The sequence below is a fragment of the Cyanistes caeruleus genome, chromosome 5, assembly GCF_971803275.1.
Source record: "Cyanistes caeruleus chromosome 5, bCyaCae1.hap1.1, whole genome shotgun sequence".
Taxonomy (NCBI): domain Eukaryota; kingdom Metazoa; phylum Chordata; class Aves; order Passeriformes; family Paridae; genus Cyanistes; species Cyanistes caeruleus.
The window spans coordinates 72,786,278-72,799,710 of record NC_141705.1 but is presented as its reverse complement, the minus strand read 5'-3'; the positions used below and the strand labels follow the sequence as shown (position 1 = coordinate 72,799,710).

Sequence of the window (13,433 nt, the reverse complement as noted above, 5' to 3'; positions counted from 1 at the left end):
AAAGACAGATTATAGCACATTTCACTATTACATTAAGTTTTCTCCAGGTGGTAACAAAAAACCAAAAAAAAAAGAACAAAAAGAAAACAACAACAGAAAAAACCACAAAAAACAAAAAGAACAGCAAAGGTAAAGGAGACTTCTGAGCCTCTTACACTGTTCATTTAGGTCAGAAAACTGTAGTGCTTAAATATTTCAAACTAAGTCCTCCAGAAAAACCTTGAACAAGTAGTATTTCACTTATTTGGTATTTCACTCTCAAATTCAAAGCTTGGATGAGCCAATCTGAGGTGCAGACAGGAAGAAGTGGTACATTAGTACAGTGAGAGACTGATCTCACTGTAGCTGTAAATTAACAGATTAATGCTTTAGTGTAATGCCTTCCTCTCTTGTCCTCTCTGCAAGTGAACTATATATGGACCGATTCTGTCCTCAGCTCAGGCTCCAAAATGTGGATGTCATAGTAAAATAAGCAGTGTTTTTCTCTACTGTAGTTGTTTCATTTCTTACAAGACTTCCTTCATTCAATTGCTTACACCAGAGAATCTATCTATTCGGACATTGATGAGCACACAATACCCTTTAAGATATACTTGTTGGGTGTGCTTAAAGCTTGAACTATTTGAATTCAGTTCACATAGACACCTTCAGCTCCTTACTCAGGTAGAGTTTTCTACACATAAGAATCATTTCATCAGATTATCAGCCATGAACTTTTTCAATATATATCCAATAACAAATTAAATAACAACAACAAAAAATGAGACAGATTTTATGGATGAAAGTAAATTTAGCAGTTCCTCATTTTGAAGCTACTGATGTCTGTACATTTAAACAGCTAAATCTACTGTTACTCCTAATATGTGGGTAAGAAAAATTCAGGTTTATGTTCTCTTGGAAGAAGGCAAGGATGAAGGTCCATAAGCAGCTTCTTTCATCCAGTTGTTCATAGGAATAGCTACTTGACAATCTTTGTCAAGAACCATCAAGAAAATGCTGAACCTGGTGATATAAATCACCTCTTCAGCAAAAGTGACCCTACCAGCTGGCAGCAGTAACCAGGAACACCATTAATTTATTTAACATACCACACAAGCTGCATGGAAGGAAAGGGAAGTGATCAGTACGTTTACCTTCAGCACAGCATTGCAGAAAGAAATACCTATACAAGTCTATGTGATTTAACAATGCTTACTCCAAAAGCTCCTCCAGTGAAGTAATCATTGACTAATCTCAGCACATAGCTGCAGAGACACTGATCATTGATTTTACATGACTATCAAGAATTGATTTTGGTTTGAATAGAAAGCAGTCCACCCTCCTTTGTCTGTTGGCTTCAGTAAGGCCCATTTTCAATTAGTAAGTTGCTCATATTGCTTCATAATTCATCATTATCTTGCGCTTGTGGCATCACTTTTGTTGTGAACATCATTACATCTTAGTGAACTGTAAATGGCAAAAGAGGCTTCTTTTAGAGTACATCAGATTTTCTAGTGCAAAATTGTTGTAATTTTCTCAAAACCTCTCTAATGTGAGTAACAACCAAAAGTGAATTCTTCACTCTGCTTTTAAAATGAGGAACACTTATTAGTCTCCAAATGACTGTAGACCATAGGAGGAGGATCCTTCAACTTCTCTTTCCACCGCCTTGCATTTACAGCCAACATCTCCAGTCCCACTGCCTACCCAGTGACTCCTTTATTTTATTCCACTAGGTATTTTTCTAGGTATTTCACTAGGTATATTTCAGTAGTATTAAGAATCTTCTTATCATTTAAGTTGGAAAAGGTCACCAGTCCAACAATCCAGCACTTCCATCTTCATCTTTAAACCATGTCGCTCACTAAATGCCACACCTAGATGTTTTCTGAACACTTCCAGGGAGGGTTCACCCTTTCCCTGGGCAGCCTGTTCCAATTCCAATTACTTCCTGTGAAGAAATTTATCTTAATATCCAATCTAAACCTCCCTGGTACAATTTGAGGCCATTTCTTCTTGTCCTATCACATGTTACCCAAAGGAAGAGACCAACTTCCTTCCACCTGGCTACAACTTTCCATTCCTCTCCCCCAAACCTCCTTTTCTCCAGACTGAACACCCCCACCTCCCTCAGCCATTCCTCACCTATCATGTGCTCCAGACACTTACCCAGCTCCATCGTCCTTCCCTGGGCACGTTCCAGCACCTCAGTGTCTTTCTTGAGGCAAAGAGCTCAAAATTCAACATAGAATTTGAGGTTGCAAAGCCTTTAAGGCAGGGATTGGGTTTTTAATTTACAAATATAAACCAATCAACACAACAGAAATTCCTCAGACTGCTCTGTACGCAGGCTCACACAGGCATCTTCTCATCCCAGTATACATGTTCCTGTGGCAACTTCCAGTGCATGTGTCCATCCCAGCTGTTCACTGATTTGGCAGACATCTTTCCCATCTATCATAGAAAAACACCAAGAAGACTAGGTCAGTTCTCAAAACCCAGCTGGACCCGAGGCTATGGAAAACAAAGCCATAAAATTTCTTCTCTGGCTCTACTAATGGACCCTAACCAAAGACTTCCTCATAACATGGAAAGCTGAGCAAGACCAGCACTTCTTCACTAAAATTGGTGCAATCTGCTATGTAAAGAGTGGTGACCACTAAAAGCCTGCACCACCTTCTGTCTCTCCCCTCAAATATTTTGCAAAAGGGGCTGTTTAGGCCACTGCAATTCCTGTACTTTTGAGAGGAATTACTGTTCTTTTGAGAGGACACTGTCCATACAATGTTTTCAATTAGCCACCCACTGGTGGCTGAGAGAACACAGCAGCCCAAGTATGAATAGCAAAATCCCCAGTGTAGAAGGAGATTCACTAAGAGCCGAGTACTTTTGCAGGCTTAGGGTATGTAATTTGTCTTTTTTTGTACTGGAAATACTCTGCACCTCTGCTAGACAACATCTCCACCTCTACCATGCTAAAATCATGACATATGCAAATGTATGGTACCCTTGCCATTCCATTGCTGGCAAGATCAACAGCTCAGCAACTCTGGCTTTTAATTTCTCATTTACATCTTCTTTTACAAGAAATAGAAACCCTGCTTGGAGAAAGTGGATTTATTATAGTATTTCTCCTTTTCTTCTTTCAGGTATGGATCATTGGAGGCAGAGGTTAGACTGGGCTCATAAAAAGATGCAGAATATATAGAGTGTGCTCCAAGAACTGTCTTGTTTTCAACCTTTGCCCTGTTCTGAGTTAACATGAAAACTTTAGTGAATAATTTTTTAAAACTTGGAAAAGATGATGCCTAAGGCATCTCTAATCAACTCACTGGTGAGGAACATATAATTCTGCTGAGTTCTACATGGCAAGTAAGTTATGTAGAATTTTAATACAGCAATTACCATCTGCCAATTCAAGATAATGATTAGCTAACGATCCACTTAAGATGCATGTGTAAGTGCTTCAATGAGTGCAAGCTCCAGGAGAAAAGGCAGCAGAATGAGGTGTTTGCCAGATGAACTACCCCTTCACTTCAAGGTGGGCAAAAATACAGTGTATCCACTACAAAACTTCAGCATCAGGTAATAGTGGCACAAGAAACACAAGAACTACCAACTGATATAAGAACTCCTAGCCTTAAACTGAATCCAGTAGTCTGACAAATAGATTGGCATAGGCATATCTTTGGGCAGAGAAAACATTAATAACCAAAGAAACAAACACAAGAAGTGGAAACGAGTCTTTTGGAAGGCATGAATAATTCAGGGAAAAGAGGAACTTGAAAACATGTAATTTTCCTTTCTTCTACTCGTACTTCTGACCTATCCCTTCAGTCCTCAGGTTTTAAGGCATATCTGTATAATCCTTCTGGTTCATAAAAGGTTCTCACAACAAAAGGTGATGTAGCTCCTCTGCTTATCTAGCATTACACAGCCCAGCTTTAAACCAGAGTCAGAAGTCACTGGCTATCTTTAAGCTTCATCTCTCTAGGAAAAGCTTTTCCCATGGTCGCTAACTCTCAGCGGAAGTAATTGTGTACACTCTAGTGTATGTCAAGATATTGTTATGCTAGATCACATCTATGGCAAGCTACACAAAAGTATCACTATGTACTATTATTACAAAGTGATTGACAAAATTTAGCAGAAATACTTTTTTAAGGAAAAAAAATGCGAGCTACCTTTGGTGGTGAAAGAAACCCAAAAGAAAATTACCCATAAAAGCATGGCAAGGCATAATTTGCTCATACTTGGTACTACTGGACCATGGGAACATAAAAGGAATCACAGCAGAACCAACTGATTGCTACATACCTTTGATCCAGCCAAGGGAGCAGCTTTGAAAAGTCCAGCTTTCTAATGAGTTTCACACCAGCACGTATTCAGCACATCTATTAGGAAAAACAAGAGGTGACAATAAAAAACATTGTAATGTATCAAAAAACTGCAGGGTTTTCACCTAGGGGTCGATGCTGTGATAAATTTGTTTCCATTAATCCTCTCTGTTTTCATCTTAAGGGTATGTCCACAAAATTCTGTTATTTTATAAGACATATATAAGTATATATAAAAAACACAACTCCACACTACTTAAGATTATTCGGATGACAACCACTAAACCTTTAGACAGCATGAAAATTTCTTCTTAAGAATTCTCACTAGAAATTTCTGAATAATTAGTGGTTAAGTGAGAAATGTTGTAAAACAGAAAATGGAACAGAAGAAGTACAAATTATAAGAAAAATCCCAAAGTCAAAGTAGTACTAAACTATAAGGCAATCACACACCAGCTGAGACAATTTAGCAGCTTACTCTTCAGGTTTTTACCAAATGACTTTGTAGAACAGATCTTCTCCTTAAAGCTTGGTTCGTCCTGTGTTTAAGGTCTACTTTAAAACCAACACACAAAACAGGCCAGCAGTGGAACTCTACAATCCAATGCATACCTTCTGTACTGCTCCTCTGCAGAAAACTGTATGTGTAGAGAATATTTTAACAGAAGGTGGCCATGATATTTTAGTAAAAGCCTGTCTGCACAAACCAGCCTTTGGTATAAGTGGCAATATTAGAGGCTAATGTCCTTGAAACTCTCTTGAAGCAGAGAGAATGAAAGAAAGCAATATCCTTATGTATGGGAGAAAAAATGTGTGTGGATTTTGACCCTCTGTGTTGGAGGATGGGCATGTGAGCCCTGGATGAAGTTACCCCCCCCAAACACCTTGTGAGGGGCAGTCCAGGAGTTCTGATTGGGTTTGAGTCCCTGGGGGGTTTCTCCCTTGCTGCGTTTCTAGTGGTCCCTGACCCTGAACTCCACCCTAGTTCTGTCCCTCAAAAAACCCTGCTCGGGCTCTGTTTGCGGCTCTCTGTTCTGGATCTGAGTTTGTTCCCATGCTGAATAAATGGTTTCATGAACAGAAGCCCATCTCGTTGGTGTTCCATGCTGGTCCCCAGAACCCTGTGGCTTCTCTGGACATGATCCTGAGGTTGCAGTCTACAACATTGCCTGACATAACAAAAATAAAAATAACTAAAAAAGAAAATCACTATCAAAAGGTATCTACGGGACACAAGATTACAAGTCCTTTTTACCGTGACCTCATTGCAATGGTTGTGCTTCAACAGTTTTTGTACCAAAAAAACCCTAGCCCTGGAATCCCCTGGCAGAGCAACAAAGTTACTGCCCAGCTTAGCCTTTGGCTTTGGTCATTAACACGGGGCTAAAGATTCACTTGTACAATAGATTTTTCTGTATATTTTCTTACTATAATTATTATACTTTTAGAAGCTGCTGAATGTTTTGAGCTCAGTTGCAGCCTAAGTTGATCGTCTTTCTTTACAATTTATTCTGGTAATATTTACTCTTCTTTTGGTATACTACTGGGTTTGGTGAGAGAATTTTAAGTACCAAAAGATCAAGAAATAGGAATGTGACAGTGCTTTAGATTTTTCTTCAGCTATTCTTTAAACTAGCAAAGATATTCACGTGAAAATGAAAATACTAATCGTAAGATGTAGAAGTGAAACTAAGGAATGCATGTACAATATTATTTAGTTACCCATAAATATAATCAGTGATCCTGTAGCACCTTAATTTTGATTGTCATTATATTTAAATATGGTATATTTAAATATGTGATGGACAAAAAACTGCTAACAGCAAAGTTGGAAGAGGTAGAGGTTGGAAATGCTTCCTCCTGGACCACAAATCTTGACCTGATATGCAGTGATAGGCAATTTCCAGAAAAAGCAGCCAAGGATGGCCCACAGCCATTCCTCTCCTTTCACAATGCTTATCTGAAACGAACTCTTTGTCTCCCTGAGGCACTTCACAACAAGGCAGCAATTTTTTCTGCTAAGAGTAATATCAGGCAATACTGGCACCACTATTTCAAGCTGTAGAAAAAGGAAAATGTAAAGTCATCTACATTCTGCTTCAATGCAGTGTTAAGATTAGACAGTTGACTAGTTGCTAGACAGTTGACACCAATAGCAGTTTTATCAAAGCCAAATAATTATACAGCTAGCTTTCCTTCGAAACACATTTCATAGCTGCTGTAACCTGCTAATAAATTTCTGCAATGTGTGGAGTTTCTTTGGAAGTCACACACAAGGCAAAATAGGTTTGGTCTCCCTTTAACCCCACTGATACGTTTCCAAAATTATGTTCAATTACATTATTCTTCTGGTAATATATCAGGACATGAGGATGGATATAAAGTCATTACTCAAGCCTGCAGTTACACCTCTAAAACTTATTTTTTCATCACTGATTGAAGGGAAAGATGGTATCACGTTTGAAACCCAAGAGAGAAAGATGGAAGATTTCTACACCGTACAGCCAATTGCCTTGGGAAGACATGACTCACCAGATAGTCAACTCTGAGCGTACTCTTGGGTTCATGGCTCTGGCAACAGCTGCCAGCCCTCAACCTGTCTGCTGTTCTACCTCCCTTACCCAGGGCAAGGCACTTCTTTGGAAGAGACATGTACAGCCCTGTCTGCTATGGAGACATCTAGATTCCAGTCCTTGAACAGCTACTGGGACATCTTGCCCTTTTCCAATCTTCAGAGGAACAGACCAGATATCCTGTTTTGTTTACTCTGTATCATTCATCCATAAGCAAACAAGTAAGAGAAGTAGTGGTGGGTTGCATCCCTCCACACAGACATCTCCTGGTAAGGTTGCTTCTTCTCTTAACCTACCTTCCCCTCTAGCTACTTCCATGTTATCCCAGCTGTTATTTTGCTGCAGAAGCTGAGATGAAGCTCTTCTGAAGTCACAGAATCACAGAATGGGTCAGGAAGGGACCACAGTGCATCAATCTGGTCCCACCTTCCTACGCAAGCAGGGTCATTCCAGAGCACATGGATTGTGTCTAGAGTTCTTAAATTTTATCTCCAGTGAGGGAGACTCCACACCCTCTCTGAATAATCAGTTACAGTGCTTGGTCACTGCATAGTAAAAAAGTTCTCCCTCATGTTCAGGTGGAACTTCCTGCAGTTTCTGCCCATTGCTTCTTGTCCTGTTGCTCAGTACCACTGAGCAGAGCATAGTCTATCCTCTAACATCTCCCTGCAGACACTGACAGACATTGATGACGGTCCTGCTCAGTCATCTCTTCTCACGGCTAAACAGGACCAACTCTAAACCTTTCCTCACAAGGGAGATGCTCCAGTCTCTTCATCATCTTCATAGCCTTCTGCAAGACATGTTCCAGGAGCTCCATGTCCCTCTTATACTGGAGGAGCCCAGAACTGGACACAGCACTCCAGATGTGCCCCACTGGGGCTGAGGAGAAGGGCAGGATCACCTCCCTTGACCTGCTGACATTGCTCATTCTAGTGTGCCCCAGGACACCATTGGCCTTCTCAGCCACTAGGGCACTGCTGGTTCATGGACAGCTTGTTGTCCACCAGGTCCCTCAGGTCCTTCTCTGCTTTCCAGCACGTCACTCCCAGCCTGTGCTTGTGCAGGGGGTTATTCCTTCCCAAATGCACTTGCCTTTGTTGAATTTCAGATGGCTCTTCTCTGTCCATCTCTTCAGTATATCAAGGTCCTTCTGACGGGCTAACAGCCCTCTTTGAGTATTGGTCACTCCTCACAGATTTGTGGCAACAGCGAGCTTACTGAGGAGGCATACCTGCCCATTCATCCAAGTCATTGATAAATAAGCTAATTTGGAGTCCAGGATCTGTTCTCTAATGCACTCCTTCCTCCTTCTTTTCAGGGTATTGAAGCCAACTGTTTTATGGACCCCACAGCTATTGTCCAGAGAAACTGTGGATGCCTCATCATTGAACTGTTCAAGATCAGGTTGCATGGGGTTTTGAGCAACCTGGTATGGTGGAAACTATCCCTACCCATGGTTAGTGTATTAGAACAGTATTATCTTCAAGATCCCTTTGAATACAAATCTGACTGCTTACCACATCCCAAAGCTATGTCTTCCAGGTTAACAATGTGATTTATCTATACATCACCCTAGCTGCTCATTCCAGTGCTTGGAGCAAGAAGATATTCCTGATGCCCTCCAGAAATTTCTTCAACTATTTGTGTCCCACAATCATGAAAGAAGGTCTAAGGGTGAGTTAATATGCTTGCTGGTAAAACTGTGTGCTTTGATGGTGAAAATGGCAGTATTAGGTTAATGGTTGAACTCTGATTCTGAAGTCCTTTCCAACCTAAATGATTCTATGATTCTTCCAAAGAAAAAATAAATTCAGAGTCCACTTGGGATCAATAACAACCAGGTAGAAATTTTATAAAATTAACTGTGACAGTGACAGTGCCATAATTAAATTTCTACTCAGATAATGATCAGCAGCTCCTGCAGGCCCCCTTCTTCCCTACCTCCCTCCCTTCCCCCATCTCTTCTCTCTTATCTCCATTTCCTCTGTGAAATTTGTCAATACAGTCACACACTCTTAAGAGACTACTGCATTTCAGGAGTGGCCAAAGTCGATTTCCTACAGCTCAGTCTTTCCATGTGCTGTGGAGATTCAGTAAGTTACAAAAAGGGCACGTTCCTCTTAGAAGGCACCATAAACACTCAAAGGAATGACATTTTCTTCGGACTGTCCTGTGGACAACTGTTATCTTTGTACATTCAAAGTTTTCAATATATGGAACAAAATTCCCAATAAGACAACTTACATTGATTTTTACTGTGTATTTTTCCTTATATTGCCTTATATATTGAGTTATACTACAAATAGCCTTTCTTGGGCTTCAGGCAGAAGAGCTCATGAGCTCCTAACACACCTCAGATCCAGTGGGCTTCATAAATTATTCGTATCTACACATCTCCTCCTCTTAATCAACTAAAAATCACCACATCCATGACATGCTAAAGAAAGAGACATTAAAGTGAAAAATTTAATTGTAGCACATGAAATCCAAGCTCACTGATACTGTTGTTCTGCAGCTGCTTTCTTTTACTGCCGGTTTCTTTGTATTGTATCTGTTTTGGCCTATGCAAAAAATAAAAGTCCTTTCCTATATCAAATTTATTCTGAATAAATCCATAGAAATCTGTGTGGAGATAGCACCTCCCGATCTGCAATCAGACTTAAACAAGAAGTCAGAATTTATAAATGTGGCAAAATTTATGGCAGCACTTAAAAATAATAGAGTTCAATTAAAGTGAGATATGCTGTTGGGAAGGTAGAATTAGAAAGAAATTATAAATATGACTCCTTAGCCAGAAAGGCTAAGGAAGAAATACAAATGAAAGCACAGTTTGAATAATTCAAAGAAACCAATATGGTATGCCAGAACACATTCTTTCCCCCAGTAAAACTAAGCTAAGACCCCTCTCCCCAGCCTTATAAGGAAAGGTCTGAAGGACCCTGAGATAACTAAAAATATGCAAAAACAGTGATTTCTATAGGTCGCACACAAATGTTACTGTATTAGTACACTTAGAAAGATTGGTTAGTGAAAGAATAGAATATTCATATGTATAGATTATATAAGCAATTGTAAAGGAGAGCTCTCTCGTCACTTTCTTGTTTCTCTTGTCTCTCTTACTACGTTCTCTTGCTGCTCTTTTTCCTGCTCTTTTTACTTCTCTTTTTTATCCTCTTTTTCCGGCTCTCTCATTTCTGTTCTGTTACTCTTTTTCTTAGCAATCTTAAGTCTTGAAATCATGTATTCATATTTTACTCCCTTTTGTATTGTTCCCTCTAAGCCTGCTTCGAGCTTCATCTGCTGGCTCCTAGCAGGCTCTCTCTCTCTCCCATGCCCTGAAATAAGCTACTAATGTCTAACTCAACTATAGAGGTCTCTGCCATGTCTCGGACCATACACCTCGAAAGCATCTCTTACATATGCTAGTGTTATAAATGAAATTAGAATTTTGACAACTAGGTCCTTTGAGTTAATAACAGTTTAATTAAAAATGAATACAATTTAGTAAATTGAATAGTAATTTGGTATAAAAGAATACAGTTTAGTAAAATAATACAATTTAGTAAAAAAATTACAATTTATATATCTATATTTTGCTAGTAATTAAGTATGATTAAAGCATAAACAAAACTGACCAGGGTACAGGGAGGGCTTGTTACCCACCTAACACCTTGTTTACTTGTTCACACCTAACGGGGTGAAGAGGCTTCCAACCCTGCCTCATGTACAAAACAAAGTATTTCAAGCTAAACTTATATACTGTATACTTACGCATATTCATTAATGTTTCCTATAAGTTTCCTCCTATTTCTGATTTTCCTGATTTTACCTCACTATTCTTTACGGTGCATGCTTCACTTATTGTTAGGGGGTTTTCAGTCTTCTTTTGGTGGTCTTTTGGCGAAGGCTTCTCCTCTTCCTCATTGTCCTTTGGATAACCTTACAGGTTTGCGTGTGCATACTATGTGTTGTGTTATGTAAGTCTACTAATTAGTCTGATATTTACTGATTTTTAGGCCTGATGTCTAAAGTCGTTCTAATTTTGTCCATCTCAAGGCCGTTTTCATCTTGGGACATCACTTATCTTCCAAACTACATCCTGTACCTCAATTTTAACATGTAACATCTGTAAAGGGGTGCATTCTGTCTTGTAATACTGATTCTTTTGATTGCTTCTAATAGTAACTTTAATAACAGTTACAATTTAGTTAGCACAAATCAATTCCATTTATTACACTAGGATGGATTTTCTTTTCCCCTTATTAGTTTCATGGCCAGGCTGCTGTGGTAATTGAGAATTCATCTTCTTTTGACATTCATAAAACTCTTTGTTTATTGTTCAAACAGAGTTTTGTTTCCATTATCCAGTTCATTTTACAGAGTTTGATCTATTAGAAGCCTGGAGAGCCTTGTTTAATTCTTCTACATGTTAGGATCAAAGAAGAGAACTACTTAAAAAGGAAAATTGGGAGTAAAAAGAAGGTTCAAGATGGGAGGGTTGGGAAGGGTGGAAGCAGCACAACAACAATAATCACCATTAAACACATATTTCATCAGCAAGCAGTGTTATTGAGGTATTATTCCAAAGAGGATTCTCTTACCCTAATAGTTCTGCCTTTCCTTACTTGGTCTGGAAGATAGTTTCTAACTGTATTTTCACAAGGCACTTGCAGATCTAAATTTCCTGTGTAATAACTTCAGGTTGTATTGTGCCCAATAAGAATCGTCACATTACAGATCTGTCTGAAATCAGAAATTATTTATGCCAGACTCCCCTCTTTCCCCCATTTTTACTGAAAAATTTCCCCCAGTTTACAGTGTTACAAGACTAAATGCTTATGTGCAAAGACAGAAAATAATGTTGGAGCCAGGGAAGCAGGTTTTATGATACAATTAATTTGAAAACCGGCATAAAATTACACATTATTTCTCTGAAAACTAAATAAAGTTATTTGCTTTGACTGCACAAAGGCACAAATGATCATGCTAGCCAAGCACTTAAACCCCCTCAGCGGCAGACAATTGTTCTTGGCCAGTACTTAACTATTGCATAGATATAAGGTGACCTCTGTCCTTTGTTCTGTACCATAACTTTTGCATTTTTATCAGCTCAAGCAGCTGATATTTTTTAAGACAGATTTGATACAACATGGAACCGAAGAACCCATAAACAACTTCTCAAAACATTGTTGTGATGCTTTCATCCTTGTTCACTCACACATCCTAAAAAAAAAGGACTTTTTTCAGTAGATTTCTCTGACAAAAATAAAGAGCGAATGTAGCGGTATTTTATCTGAGAACTGCTTACTGATAAAGAAGGGTAAGTGTTCCTACCAAAGTGGGATAGAAAAGAGAGCCAAGAGGGGAAAAGAGAGACTGAAAAAGAAACAAGACAGAAACAGATCGTTACCGCTGCACCCCGGCCTCTCTGTTAGCGTCGGCTCGGCAGATGGAACACGTGTGTCGCAAGCTACAATGTGTCTGCGTGGCTCCTGTAGCGGGCCGGCGCAATTTCCAAACAGTGGGCGGCTGTATGTCCCTGCCTTCCCGAAGAACAGGTTGCTGCGGTTACGGGCGCAGTCCTGGAATAGCTGCGGGTTGCCAAAGTCAGGGCGCGGCGGCTGCGGGCCACTGCCTGAGGCGCTGCTGCAGGCTGGTGCTGCGGCGGTGCTGGCAGCGGGCTGGCCGCCAGGGGCAGCTACCGCGGGCAACGCAGGAAACATGTCGGTGGCAGTGACGGCCGCAGCTGGTGCAGCCAGCGGCGGCTCAGTCGGGGAAACAGCATTGTACTGGGCTGTCACGGCGACAAGCTCCCTCAGGGAAGCAGGACTGCAGAGAGGGAAAGGCGATGGGAGGAAGGAGACCGAGCGGACCCTTCGGATGAGTCCCTACTCCCTCCAAGAAACCCCAAAAAAATGACGCTCAGTTGAGTCACAGTGTGGCTTTTACTTGCCGAGGCTTCTTCCATAAGATTCGGTGGGCATTTTTCCCAGGCATCCGGGGCTCTGCTTTTATGGCAAGTGGGGGGTCGCTTGCAGCCTGAACATGGAAGCTTTTTCTGCCTCGATTGACACTTCAGGAGGAGTCTCCAAGGGGACTCCAAGGGCTACCAGCAAGTTTACAGAGCCTATAGGAATCTTTCACTTCATGTATTGTTGCCCTGGAAACTCAGCTTCTGAGCTTACTGACCTAGTTTTCTAAAGACTTTCCCAGGACAGTAACTGTAAACATAGACATGTATACATTCTTTCTGATACACGTCTTGTGATGGACATCTCTCACGGCCAGTGCAGTGAGAAAGTGTTATCCTGACCATCCAATCCCTGGCTGTGGTCAGAAACCTATAAATTATGAGAGAAGAAATAAAGCTCTCTTTTCCTTTCACCACACCTCCAGCTGTGTCCGTGTGACCTATTGTTCTCCAGCAGCAACAATGTGTAACATGTTGAGGCATAAATAAAAATCAGATTGGTCTCTCTAACAGGTGTAGGTGTCTACTGCAGTTAAGTACCTGAATCACTTCTATTTTACCTCTTTTACT

General features: G+C 40.4%; 2 protein-coding genes across 3 annotated transcripts in view; one reads left to right on the top strand and one right to left on the bottom strand.

Moving 5' to 3' along the window:
• The window catches only part of SLC7A11 (solute carrier family 7 member 11), a 112,165-nt gene extending 99,607 nt beyond the window's left edge, over positions 1–12,558 (bottom strand). The window contains exons 1-3 of one of the 2 annotated variants that reach the window (XM_086890282.1): positions 12,303–12,558; positions 4,297–4,373; positions 2,149–2,433 (exon numbers count right to left, since the gene is read on the bottom strand). Coding sequence is in view for 1 of the 2 variants with exons in the window: in XM_086890281.1 (XP_086746407.1) it covers positions 2,149–2,158 (10 nt within the window). In the remaining variant the exon portion in view is untranslated. The remainder of the gene's footprint in view (positions 1–2,148; positions 2,434–4,296; positions 4,374–12,302) is intronic. The other variant, XM_086890281.1, reaches the window with a different exon arrangement.
• Positions 1–13,433, top strand: part of LOC147653243 (uncharacterized) — a 201,142-nt gene that overhangs the window by 119,466 nt on the left and 68,243 nt on the right. Inside the window, exon 3 of the mRNA XM_086890279.1 lies at positions 12,830–13,041. The gene's annotated coding sequence lies outside the window, so the exon portion shown is untranslated. The remainder of the gene's footprint in view (positions 1–12,829; positions 13,042–13,433) is intronic.